This window comes from Vidua chalybeata, chromosome 5 (genome assembly GCF_026979565.1).
Source record: "Vidua chalybeata isolate OUT-0048 chromosome 5, bVidCha1 merged haplotype, whole genome shotgun sequence".
In the NCBI taxonomy this organism is placed as follows: domain Eukaryota; kingdom Metazoa; phylum Chordata; class Aves; order Passeriformes; family Viduidae; genus Vidua; species Vidua chalybeata.
Window position 1 is genome coordinate 8,382,539 of NC_071534.1, and position 12,855 is coordinate 8,395,393.

At 40.3% G+C, this 12,855-nt stretch overlaps 1 protein-coding gene across 3 annotated transcripts in view; it reads right to left on the reverse strand.

Moving 5' to 3' along the window:
• Nucleotides 1–1,935: 1,935 nt before the first annotated feature.
• The window catches only part of WNT7B (Wnt family member 7B), a 93,295-nt gene continuing 82,375 nt past the window's right edge, over nucleotides 1,936–12,855 (reverse strand). For all 3 annotated transcript variants that reach the window (XM_053944054.1, XM_053944056.1, XM_053944055.1), the window contains one exon: nucleotides 1,936–5,285. In XM_053944054.1, coding sequence (XP_053800029.1) covers nucleotides 4,806–5,285 — 480 coding nt within the window. In that variant the 3' untranslated portion in view covers nucleotides 1,936–4,805. The remainder of the gene's footprint in view (nucleotides 5,286–12,855) is intronic.

Below are 12,855 nucleotides of genomic sequence, written 5' to 3' on the forward strand. Positions count from 1 at the left end.
GCAAATTTTAATATTTCAATTTTTTGGTCTTTCATAGCACTAACTTCTGAAAAGGATGATCAAAATAGACTCACACAGGGGTCTCCAAACAGCTCATAATTAATATATTGCTTTTGGTAAAAAGAGCATGACTAAAGATTTTGAGTTTACAGTAGTACTATTCCCTCTGTCTTTGTGCTCTGTGGAACACATTGCAAACAATTACCATGTATTATGTGAACTGCCATTCTTCACTGAACAAATCTTTTAAAGCAAACATATCTGTTCTGCAGGATCGTGCAGGGGTGAAAAGCCCTAAACCTTCATTTAAAAAACGAGATGCAAATTTCAAATTTGCGAATATATGTTCCCTGCCAGAAAATTATCCCCTACTATTTCCTAATAGCAGATAAAACACGAGAAAGGAAATACTTGCCAACCTTTGGGTAGGCTTGTTGAAGTCTGAATGTGTAGACATGCAGACAGGGACTTTGGATTTGAGGGGAAATGAGTTTGTGGGTGAAGTTCAGCCTACAATGCGGTTTGTTTAGCACACAGAAGGTTTCTTACAATATCAGTAACACAAACTGAAATTGCTTACAACTTCCCCTGCCTTTACAACTTTGATGTTTTTTTTTCTTAGGCATGGTTTTTGTTGTGTATATCCCACATCTTGTTGTGGCCATCACTCAGAGAGAAGAATGTTTGGTCTTTACTGTACCGTTTACTCTATCGCCTTCGCTGTGGGAACTGTCACTGCAACAAAAGCTCTGAAGGGCTGGAAAGGAAACGTGCAGTCGTTCTGTCCAGTTATGAAAATTGCTATGAATGCAAATTAGCTTTATAGAAAGCATTTTCTGCTGAATGTCAATTTTGCCTTCAATAGTGAAAGCCACACTGAGTTATTTGCACGGGAAAGCTGCTATAAGGGAAGGTCTTGATTTTGTTAGTTTCAGTATCGCTTTGGGGTTTTAGTCTTCAACTAACAAAGAAACCCATGGAAATATGTTTAAAACTTTAGGTGACCCGCTTACAACACGCTTTAGATTTGTTAAGAGATTTGCAAAGCTTTTGATGAGTTTCATCTAGTTTCCAGATGTCATCGTAGAAACAAATGTAATATTACCATGTGCTATAAAAACTTCCTGCAGCTCCATTAACAAGTTTCCCATGATGTAATTAGAAAGAAGGTGCAGTGTTTTCTTTGGCATCTGGGGGTAAAATACTGTGCATATTTATGTTGCTGTAAAACCCAGGCCAACTTAGTTCATTTTAATGAAGTTATTTTGGACTCAGTTCATGTAGAATTTCACTATAGCGCTATCTGTATCTGGATACCTTCCCTGAGGGGTAAATACAGCAGAAGTTGTACAGTTTCTTTAGATTTCTTATAGGAAGACAGTATTCTCAATATCAAAGAGGTTGTAACTATTCTAGCCAAAGTAAATGCTGTAAAATCCTTCCGGTTCAGATTCAGGTAGGATTTTCAGATATGTCCATAGCTGGCTTGAATAAGCTGGATCACGTACAAGTGCCCAAGTCAGGACCTTCAACCCGCTCCTCTACAGCCCTTATTCCTCTCTGTTTGCTTATCTGTTATGTGAGGTTCATGGTTAAGCACCATTTTTAGTTAGATGCTAAATTTCTATCACAAAACATTTATTTTCTTCCACCAAAAAAATAGATTTTTTATTGTAGCCAGATAAAGTCTCTGGTAGCAGCATTGTTGGTGATATTTTCTCTGTAGCACTGGTGTAGGTAGATGGCTCAAGACTGATACCACACATAGTCATGTTCATTATTATTTTTCCTGAAATACAAAAACTGCTTAGGACTTGGAATTCGCCTATAATTTCTCATGTGGAGAAGTCTGTACACAAATGGTATTTTCACAAGACCCTGTTGCCTTTTTTTTTTATTTTTCCTTAACAAAGAACAAATAAAAGGAAAAGGAACTGAAAGGGGAAAAAATTAAGTTTTAATGGAAACACATTTCATCTTTTGTTTTCTGCTTGCCATAAAACATTAACGTAGTAAACAAATTGATCTTTGCTCTTAAGTTCTTTAATAATATAAAGTATTTTGAGTTTTGTCATGGCTAAGGTATGGTTAAACCACATGTTGCTGGTCATGTTCCAACCTCTATTGTCACAGGTCTTTGACATCAAACTACATTTTTAAAAATAAAAATTGTGTGTAACCCACTTCTATTCACAGACACCTTCGTTAAAAGTCGTTACTTTGGGGAGTGTTTCAGTATATTAGTGGTAATGGTATTTTCTGACCAGAACTGCTTTTTCATGGGACATATTCCAATGTCCAAGCATTCCCACTGCCAGCCCCTGCTTTGTGCCATACAGCACCCTTTTGAATGCTGCACCTCCACATGAGCAAAGCTTTTGTAGGATGCTCTGAAACATTACATTCTAGACTGCTCACCCAGACATGGGACTGTTACAGTGGTCTTACAGTAGCAGACAGAGTTATTTCAAATAGGGGTGTGGAAGAGAGAAGTGTCACTTTGGTCCACTTTTCTGAGTGGTTGGTGTTATAATATATAACCTTTTTTCCTTTTTTTCTTTTTTCTAACTCAGTGTAGTTCGCAATAATTTAAAATACTCTATAGACATTTAAACGATATACAATAATATAACTTAATTGGATTCCTCAATTGTACTTGACAAATACTATTCTAATAAATTTACAGTATCTAGTACCATAAGACTGTGCATTACTGTGTTTGGGAGCTTTATTTGCTTCCTGTCAAGAATGTAGCGAAAGTACAGTATCATCACTATTACTCAACAACAATACCCATGAATCCAAGATTACATGGAGTGAATCTAGTATTTTAGGGGCCCCTGTTGACTTCTGTGAAGTTGCACTCATTCATGCCAAGGCTGGTATTTAGAAATCAACAGTAACATTATTTTTTTTAAAAAAAAAAAAAAAAGCAATTTTGCATTTTTGCATTGCTCTGTGAGGGAGTCATCAAAGGGGTCTGATTTTCAGAAGGTAAGTGCTTGGGGTCAGAAAGGTAGGTCCTCACAAGTGTTCAAATAAAGGTCCCCAAATCATTAGTTACCTTTGATAACACAGGTCCACAAATTACAGAGGTAATTCTGGCTCATTCACATATCCAGCACAGGAGCTGGTGGAGCTCTAGATCCACCAGCCCCTTGCCCCAAGAGCACCATGTGGATGGACAAGTGCTTCCATGTTAGGTGGGGAGGGCTCATGGCTCTGCAGCCCCTCAATATAAAGAACAAAATTAAACAAAAGCTAAAAATGCACATATGCAGAGGTAAGGAAATTTTTAATCCAAGTTTTCAGAAAATCAGGCAGGGACCCTTGGGACAAGCAAACAATTACATGGTTAAATGGCTGGGCTCTTGGGGTTAAAACACTAGATTTTACAGCAGTAAAATATCTGAGGCTGTTTTTAAAATCTCTCATAGGGAAAAGGTGTGGGAATTAGGACTGAGTGCTTTTAAGAAGTAAGCTTCTTTCTTTTAACATTCATGTGCTTACCAGGAGGTACGTTATTGCCAACCTTAAAATAATGATGACACAGACTAACCCAAATTTTGACTTTCTTATGCTCATGAAGCCATGACAGCTCAGAGGTTGCAGTAACCTAGAGCTCAGCTGCCAGACTTTTATTCTCTTCTGAGTGCATACTGAGCATAAGTTTCTTTAAAGTCTTGAAAATATTAACTTTCAACCATTAAAGGGAAAAACACAATGCCTGGAAGACCCTGCCAGTGCATTCATTGTCAAAGCAAAACCTTTGATACTTGTTGAAGCACATCTTTGTATCCTAAAACTCCCTATGAGGATCTGTGAGTAGGTGCTCCACACCTCAGGCCTGGGTCTGAAAAAGTCATTCTTATTCAGGAGGCAAGTGGTAAAAGTCTATATCAAACATTGGTAACCAAAGTTTCATGTGATGTTTTCGCTCAGTTCTGGCAATTGCTTAAGGCCTACAGTAATTGAGCTCTCTAATAGTGGAGTGACAACAGATCAGTAGCATTGAACAACTTAGGCAGAACCAAATACAAAAGTCATAAGGTCAGAGTTCCAATAAGTTTACATTTAGTACAGAATTAAGACATAGCTACCCGTTAGTGCTTAGAATTTTTTGATACTATTAAAACCATAAATAATTATTTTTAATGTTCGTTCAAAGAGTTCCAGTGTCACTGGCAGCTGATGTAATTTTGTGAACGCTTGTTGGGGTTTTTTTCCAAACTGATAGTGGAGTATTTCTGCCATAGATTTTGCTCCCTACCTGTTGTTTTCTCTCTATCTGCTTTCTTAGAAATTTTGGTTTTAGCAGAGAGAATGCTGTGTTCTAGTCAGTGACGATTTCATTTCCTTAAAAAAGTCTTTGTTTGCACAGGGCCAGACAGTTTTGTTGCTGTAAAATAGGAGAAAGTGTCTTTTTCTTTTAAATGTCATGGGAGCTGCAATGCAATCAGCTTCTCTGATATGTATAATTTAAAACACTAAGAGAACTCTACAACACCCAGATTGTAGTTTAAAAAAAAAAAAGAGAGAGAGAGACAGAGAGAAAGTTTCACGTGGTTGTCAACATCACCTTAATCCTGTTGCCCTTGTTTCCAAAGCAGTTACAACAGCCAGCCAGCCAAAATGCACCATCCTTAGAAGTATAGGTAGTTGTGGGGAGGGAGTGGTTGTTGTGGTGTTGGCTGGGGTTCTTTTCCCCAAGAGGATTAGATGTGCAAAATGATGCTGTCGTTGTTTGTTGTACTCCACTTTCCTCACCTGTGGTGGTTTGCTCTGTGTGTTTGCGCACGATGCCGTTATTTGCAGGTGAACACCTCTGTCCGCTCACTGCACGTGTTGCACTTCACAAAGCAGCACCAGTGGAATTTGCAATTGCATTGCCACACCTTGGTGTACTGGTGTGTGTTGTACCCTCTTCCGCAGCACATCATGTCGCACCCGTCCGCGTTGGGAGAGGTACGGTTGCAGAGTCGTCCCTGGGTACCGACGCTCCCTGTGGAAGCATCTTCCTCACAGTAGTTGGGTGACTTTTCAATATACACTAAATCCGTTTCCATGGGTTTCTGGTAGCTCTTGATCTGCTTGATCTTCAGGAAGGTTGGCTGTCTCAGTCTACTGGCTCTTACCACCTCCACTTGCACTGCGGCATTGTATTTCTCTTTCAAAATATATCCAATCTCTCTGAATTTAGGAAGCGTGGTCCAGCAGGTCTTAGTTGTACAGGAACCTGAAACTCCATGACACTTGCACTCCAATTTCATTCTCTCTTCGAGAACCTATGTGTACAGACATTTGCATATTATTACTGCAGGAAAACAATGTTGCAAGGCTGCCTAAACCTCAGTCTGTTTAGTTCATATGAATATTCATTACTGCTGGTTGAAATTTTTCAAATGCGTGCTTATAAATCTTCTCACCTCCCACCAGAATGCTCATAAGATTTTATTTCAAGTGTCACCTGGTTGGAAATAGAGTGTTTTGTCATTTTTGGGGAAAACATTTCCATTCTTTTTCCAAATACTGGAGAATATTTACTTATATTTTAGGAGACATTTCTTTAGAGCCACAGAGGACTTCAAATTTTTCAAATAATTTTTGTTTTGAAAACAGAAAACAAGTATTGGGGATTGAGTGGCATAAGATTCAAAATACTTAATTGCTTTAAGTAATGATCAAAGAATGCTTAAGAAGAGCAGTATATCCTGTGTGACTGAATAAGCCTACATGCAGGGAGCTGGAACTAGATGATCTCTAAGGTCACCTACAATCCAAACCATTTTATGATTCTTTGTTCCCTGCATAATTAAAGATTTTTCCTATATACCTATACCAATACCACCAGTGGTAAACTTACAGATTATTCCACCCACACAATGTCCCGTTCCCTTTAAAAGCAGCACTCATTGCAGTATTTAGTCCAACTATTCAGCAAATAATCAGCCACAAATACATTTTTTTCCACCAGGGCAATGATAACACAGCATTAGAGGGAAAAAAATCCACCGAAGGGTCCTGCTCAACAGTGAGCCGAAGAGAAAAGTATTGCTGTTGTAGAGGAGGTTCAGCCAGAGGGGTTTAATTCAGAGTCAGAAGTGACACAAACTGGTGGGTGCTCAGGCTCATGCTCCACTGTCATCCTGCCGTTTTTGCTGCAGCCCAGCCGTGCCACGCCTGGCACATCCCTCCTTCCCGGGGCCAGGTTGTGCCGGGGGGAAGGCAGGCGATGTCCTCCCGCTCCGTGTGTGCAGCAGGGGGAAGCCAGCCCCACGGAAGCGCCTCTCTGTTTTTCTGCCCTTGCGTTACCACTTAAGCCTGACCATAATTACACCCACAGTCATCATTAGCTTATGAAAATCAAGGCCTAAGAACAAAGCAAACTGATCTTTCCCCTTCGCAATGGGATGCTAACAAAGAAATATGAGCTACCGAGCTTGTCTGAAAGCATTACTGATGCTGCAGACCATCTCCTGTAGCGGTTTCACTGCAGATCCCAGAACATGACTGAAATGGGCAAAGGATAAAAGGGCCGAAATCTGAGTACAATGGCATAATGAAGTAGGAGGGAGTAAAAAATGCTTACTGCTTCAGAAACTGGCCTTAAAATAAAAGCTGTACAGATCTGCAAATAGAGGGCACCCTCCTGAGTTGTTTGAGTTTCACTTAAATTGTATGGTTTGTTTTTTCCCAAATTTCTGGGGTTTCAATATTAAAGAGAATATTTGTATTTGATTCTCCCTTACCAACATACAGTAGCAAGTATAAGATAGCTGAGTCCTTTGAGTCCAGCTCAGGACAATTCCAAAATCACACCCTGTGCATGCCTGAGAGCATTGTCCAAATGCTCCCGGAGCTCCGTCAGCCTTGGGGCCGTGACCATTCCCTGGGGAGCCTGTTCAGTGCCCAACACCCTCTGGGGGAAGAACCTTTCCCTGATATCCAGTCTGCCCCTCCCCTGACCCAGATCCAGCTGTTCCCTCGGGTCCTGTCCCTGGTCACTGAGAGCAGCAATCAGAGCTGCTCCTCCTCTTCACCTCAGGAGGAGCTACAGCCCCTGCTGAGGTCTGACCTCAGTCTGGTCATACCTTAGACCTTCTGGAACCACAGGCTTTATCAGGGTCAAGGTCAATTTATCCAATCAGAGCCAGAAAAGGTGTTTCCCAGCAAGGTTTACTGAGTTGGGGAAGAAATTCCTATAGCTGCAACTGCTCTAAAAGAAGAAAATCAGCAAGGCTATGATGAGCTGGGCTTTTTGTGGACACTGAAATGCGCTGTATCACCTTCCTGTCTTCCATACTGATAGAAGAGAAAACTTGCCATTCTGCTGCAGCAGCATTTCAGTGGCAGAGAGGAGACAGGTGCACTGTGACACACTCTGGGGTCTTTTCGGGGTCTCCAGGGTCTCCTCTGTATCCATTTCTGGCCTATGGAGAAGGTCTTTCCCCAAAGACCCCTAAATAAGATTTCAATCCTGTTCCACAAATCTGGGTTCAAATAATCTATTGATATTTAGATGTGTTTGTATATAAGTATAAACACGCTTAAACATTGTGCTTGATATAAAGTTGTGCTGGAAAGTGTTTGGTTTTGTTGAAACTAACCCATTCCTACAGCTTTGTCAACATGCAGTTGTAGCTGTAAGAACTGCAGCAAAATCCACAACAACAGGTGGATGGATGCAACTTTTACACCTCCACCAAAGAGCACTAGGATCTAAGGATTTCCAGGAAAGCACTGACAATGGGATCTGTCGCCCCTGAGTCGTACTCCTCCCTGAGCAGTAAATCTTGGTGAAGGGTTCATATTTTGTCATGCCCTACATGTGTTTCTGGTGCCTACATTTTGGATGAAAAGGCCAAGTCAGTAACTTGCTAAGAGAGTGAGAGGAGGTGAAGTTCATGGGGCACCTTTTTCTTTTGAGGGTACCACACTGTGGGTACTGTTCCAAGGAGCCTCTGATGTGCTTCCCTGACACACTAGAAAATGTCTTTGCTCCTGAAAGACAGACATCACCTAGTGTCCTAGGTGACATCTTTGGAAATGTATATTTATATATAGATGCCTGTCTGTCTATATAATAATTGTTTGCCTGTGTGTATTTGGTTGAGATGCCGATGTTTATACACATTATTATATTCATTATGTATATATTATTTATAGACATTACCTGGCAGCCTCTATAGTACAATCTCCAGCAACTTTATCCTAAGTCTTGATATTTTTTCTTTTTTTGCCGTTGTCTTTATGAAGGTCCAATTTTGTGATTCATTTTGGTGAGCAGAAACCTGATTTCGCTGCTGTGCTTTTTCAAAGATTCCCACTGTTTTTGATGGTGGGAGGACTTGCAAATGCAAGCCATGCAGACTCAAATAATCAGAAGTTTCAAGAAGTATTAATTCATGCTCCTGAAGCCGATCTTGCAGGTTTTTGGAATTTTTTTGGAGGCTTCTCTCATGAATGTGGAATGCTTGGGGTTACAACACTGAGCAGAGGCCCAATCATCAGGTAGTTAAATTCCTGAATGCTATAATTTGTGTGCCCACAGTCAGCTGTGGGTATAAAACTGTGCCCAAAGACTTGGAGGTCAGGGAATACGAGGCCCAAACTAAGCAGATTCTAAGCAACATTTTTTTCCCCTCTTTCCACCCAGATGCTGCAGAGTGCCCTTCCTTGCTGACAGGCCAGCATGTTCTGGACCTCCAGAGGAATGTCTCTCTGCGTGGTATCTTGAGCAGCTTCCCACTTGCCAGGGAGGTGCCATGGGGCCTGGCAAAGTTGGCCGGATCTCACCTTGTTTGCTCAATGCTCTGAATGAAGAGTAACTAATATTTTGCTTCCTAAAAGTCTCTCCTGTTCAGTCTTTTCCTCAGCAAAATTCTCATCAAAGCTCTGACCCTGAACCTTAAAGGTACTTATTCACTCAAATCTAAGACACTATGCCAAGCTAGGTGCTTAATTGAAGATTGAAAATCATTAGCTCATATGAGCCACTCAGCAGTTTCATTTGTCATATGTCAGTACCTCATATCTAATCTTGAATGGTTTACAGCAAGATCTACCTCCCAGAGCAAATTCCCATCGCTGGGCTGTGCTGCTTCACATTAATCATAGGAACATTTCTCAGGTCTCTTTTCCACATACAGGCCCACTCCCACCCCAGTGTGATCTTGCCAAGTAAAATTTTCTAACTACTGCTACTTTGTTAAATGAATTGTGAAATAGAACGATAAAGCTTTCTTAATCCCACATCTTTTTATACCTATATAAATCATACATTTTAAATGCAATTTGGAGGCTATCTGCTGCCAGTTAAGTAGAAAAAGACTTGTGAAGACCAAAATAAAACAAAATTATATGCATTAAAGGAAATTCACTTTTTCAAGTTCCATATCTAGACCCAACTGCTTAACATCAGATACAGTTTCTGTACATAGTAAAAATCCTATTTGGATAAAGTATGTAAAAACAATACATTACATTTTGTGTGTGTATGTGTTTTGGCTTACCCCTGCTGGTTTTGGTTTTCCTTAATGGAAATGCACATTGTTGGACCAAGTGTTGAATGTGACAAAATCCATATAACTTTTTGACTGAAGTATCAAAAAGAAATAAAAGACTTGAAGAGTTTTGCCTCATCAAATATGCAAGTGATCAACTTTTGGTTTTGGGTAATAACTACCAAAAGAGACAGATTCTGGTCACAAGATGTCACCACTTCTTTGATGCTCTTGCAGCTGCAGCCACGAGAGCTGATGGCTTACTGATGATGTGTGGGCACTGCTAACCCAAGTCTCAGTGCAGCCTGGGGCCAGCACTGCTGACAAAATGCTGATCTCCTGTGCCCCTCTGGGTTTCCAAGCTCAGTTTGTTTGGGTTTGGCTTTTTATCTTGGATAGGCAGGGGTGTAACTAAGATTAGTAGGGTGTAATGCTACTCTTCTAATACAAATGTCCTGAAATTATTCTTTGTTAATAGCAGATCATAGAGCCCAAAATTGAGCAGTTCATGGTGTGTCTCCTTGGGTTGTGCCCAGCCCTGTGAAGAGGGAGCATGGAGCCAGCAGGAGAGGAATAAGGGTACTTCAGCTGCATGGCTTTCTTTCTGCTACTCTGTGAAGCTGTTCCATCAAGCATCACAACAGTATTTATATTCTGTGGCATGTGGGAAGGGGAAATGAGTTACTGTGTTTATTCCTCTTGTCACATCCTTGCTTTCCTTATTGTTCAGTTTAACGGGAGCAGGGAGTCTCTGCTTTGCAGCAGGTCAGTGTCCAGACACAGCATGAGGTGGTTTTTCCCTGCCACTGGCCAGAGCTGAGCAGGGCTGGGGACCATCAGGGGTGCCAGGAGGTAACAATGCACCTCCACTTGCCTCCCTAGGTAAGGCACACTCTTCCATAGTGTCCCCACTTAATGTGTTGAAAACGCTGAGGAAGGCCCACTGCACTCTTTAAACAAGTTCTCCTCTTGGCTACCAGGAAAATTAACCCAGCATTTTGGGACCTGCTGCCCATTTGATGGATGTCTCTACTGTTAGGAGGATGACCAATAGCCTAATCCATCAGTGTTTCTTCCCTACATTCTAGGAGAAGAGAAAATGGATGTTTCAGCAATTAACTGCTGCAATTGGTTAATTCTGAATATTATTTTTACAGTGAAATGTTGCAAAGCAATTTCCTTCAGAAGCATCCTCCCCATTATTCCCAAAGCAAGTGTGCTTGCAGTGTTCTACTGTGTTCTCAATGGAACTTATTGTAAACCTTAAAGGTAAAATATCACCTGAAATAGTTAAAAATATTTCACTAGTAGTTTTATTCTGTCAGGCAGAACAGATGTGTCAGGTTTGAGGTCATACAGTGATATTTCACTAGATGTTTGATACATGCCTTGCATGCATTACATGGTATGCATGGGCATGCACATTTCTTGAATAAAACCATTTAGCAAGTCCTAAAATATTTGGCTATTCCCCCCTCTAATTTTAAAGCAAATTGTTCAAAAAGTAGGGTAGTACCAGATGTAGCTGCTGGCAGTCTGTGTTAAGGGTGTGTTTCTGGAAGAAAAAAATAAGCTAACAAATCCAGCCCAACTGGAAGCAGGAGATCTATCCTCATGAGATTTTGAGCCAAAGCTTGCATATTCAGGACATATGGATAAGTCCTTAGTTATCCATCTAACCCACCCAAGCTGTAACACCAAAAGTTTTGAAACTGGATTTATGTAACTGTCTGCAAATGGCTTTAAGTGGGAAGAAGTATGGCAAGGAGCACTACTATCAAAAGCTTTTCTTTCATGAGTGGTCTCACGTGGGATATGTAGTGAAATAACTTGTCACTTTTAGAGAAAGAAACTTTCAGCAAATGATGGACTCGAGGCTGTAAAACTTGGAAAGTAACATTCTTTGCATCCCTGAAATGACTTAGGAAACAAAGTCACATTTTAAAGAATATTTTAGGCTTATAAGAGCATGAAATTAGTTGGCTTTCATGTTTGAAACTGGGATTCAACCTCCACTGTGACTTCAGAACATTTAATTCAGAGTCTTTTTCTGGGCATTGCTTCTTACCTTTACATTCTGTCAGGTGACAGTGTGAACAACCTGCAGCAAATTAGGCACTGTGCATCCTGCAGGAATGAGCTGTCTAATTGCAATGCTTCACGTGAGGTGAAAGGAGCTAACACTGTCTTATGTAATATATGCACAGACAGTATATAAAAATATATATAAATATCCATAATTATGTGCACACACATGATATATATTTATATCTGTTTATGTATATAAAATATAATTAATTTAATTTTTGTATCTTTATATGTGTATATATGTAATGAATGGAAATCAACAAATCACCTCATTAGCTGTTCTACAGCCAAAGCAAGGGAGCAAAAGAACCGCTTCCCAGTACCACAGTCCTATTGCACCAGAAACTATGAGAAAAAGCCATGGCTTAGGTGGAAATGTTGTCACAGGTAATTGAAAAACCTCTTCTGAAGAGAGCCTGAATTATTTGGTTTTTCCCCCACACTCTTATTGTTTCATATGTAAAATAAGCTGTTGCCATCTTCCAGGCATTCCAAAAAAACAACAGGAAAACCCCACTGCTGTTACAAAGGAGTAAATACCGGGATGGTGACAGGCGGAGTTGCTGGCAGTCAGTGTGATGGGTGTGTTTCTGGAAGGGCCAGTTTTTTCTCCACATAACCACAGTCACTGTCTGTAGTAAGAGCCTAATTGACTGATAAACTGCTAGAAATATTTCTACTTTTTGGTAAAAGCTGCAATCTGCTACCAATTTGTCAGTTTGTTCTTTTAACTCACCCCATAAAAACAAACAGAAACCTCCATTTTTATAAATGAGATTTCCCATGAGAGACAGTCATTGTTTTGAAACTTTCAACAAAAAGTTAAGCTTAATGATGTGTGTTCCCAGATGTTACTCTAAGTTCATTTATCCCAGAATAAAGATACTTATTTCTAAAAATACATGGTAGAAAGCTGTCTCATAAAACAGCATCAAAGCTGACTTGGTTTTTTGGTATTTAATTTTTCATTACTCTGTCAAAGTTTTGCCCACAGATCTCTCTGTAATCCTTCAGATTTGCAACAAAACGTTCTTTCAGTAACATTTGTGTTAGACTTATACTAGTCCTCCTTTGGGGGCTTGTTTTCATTTACCACACTTGTGCTTTCCATCCCAAATCACAGCAGTTTAGAAACTCACGGGGAAGTTTGTTCCTCTGCTCTCTCACACCGTGCGGTGCCGCTTTGCCGCCAAGCATAAATCATCCGTCAGGAGAGTCTTGTGTCACCAGGAATCCCTGAGCATTTATTTATTCCAAATTGCAC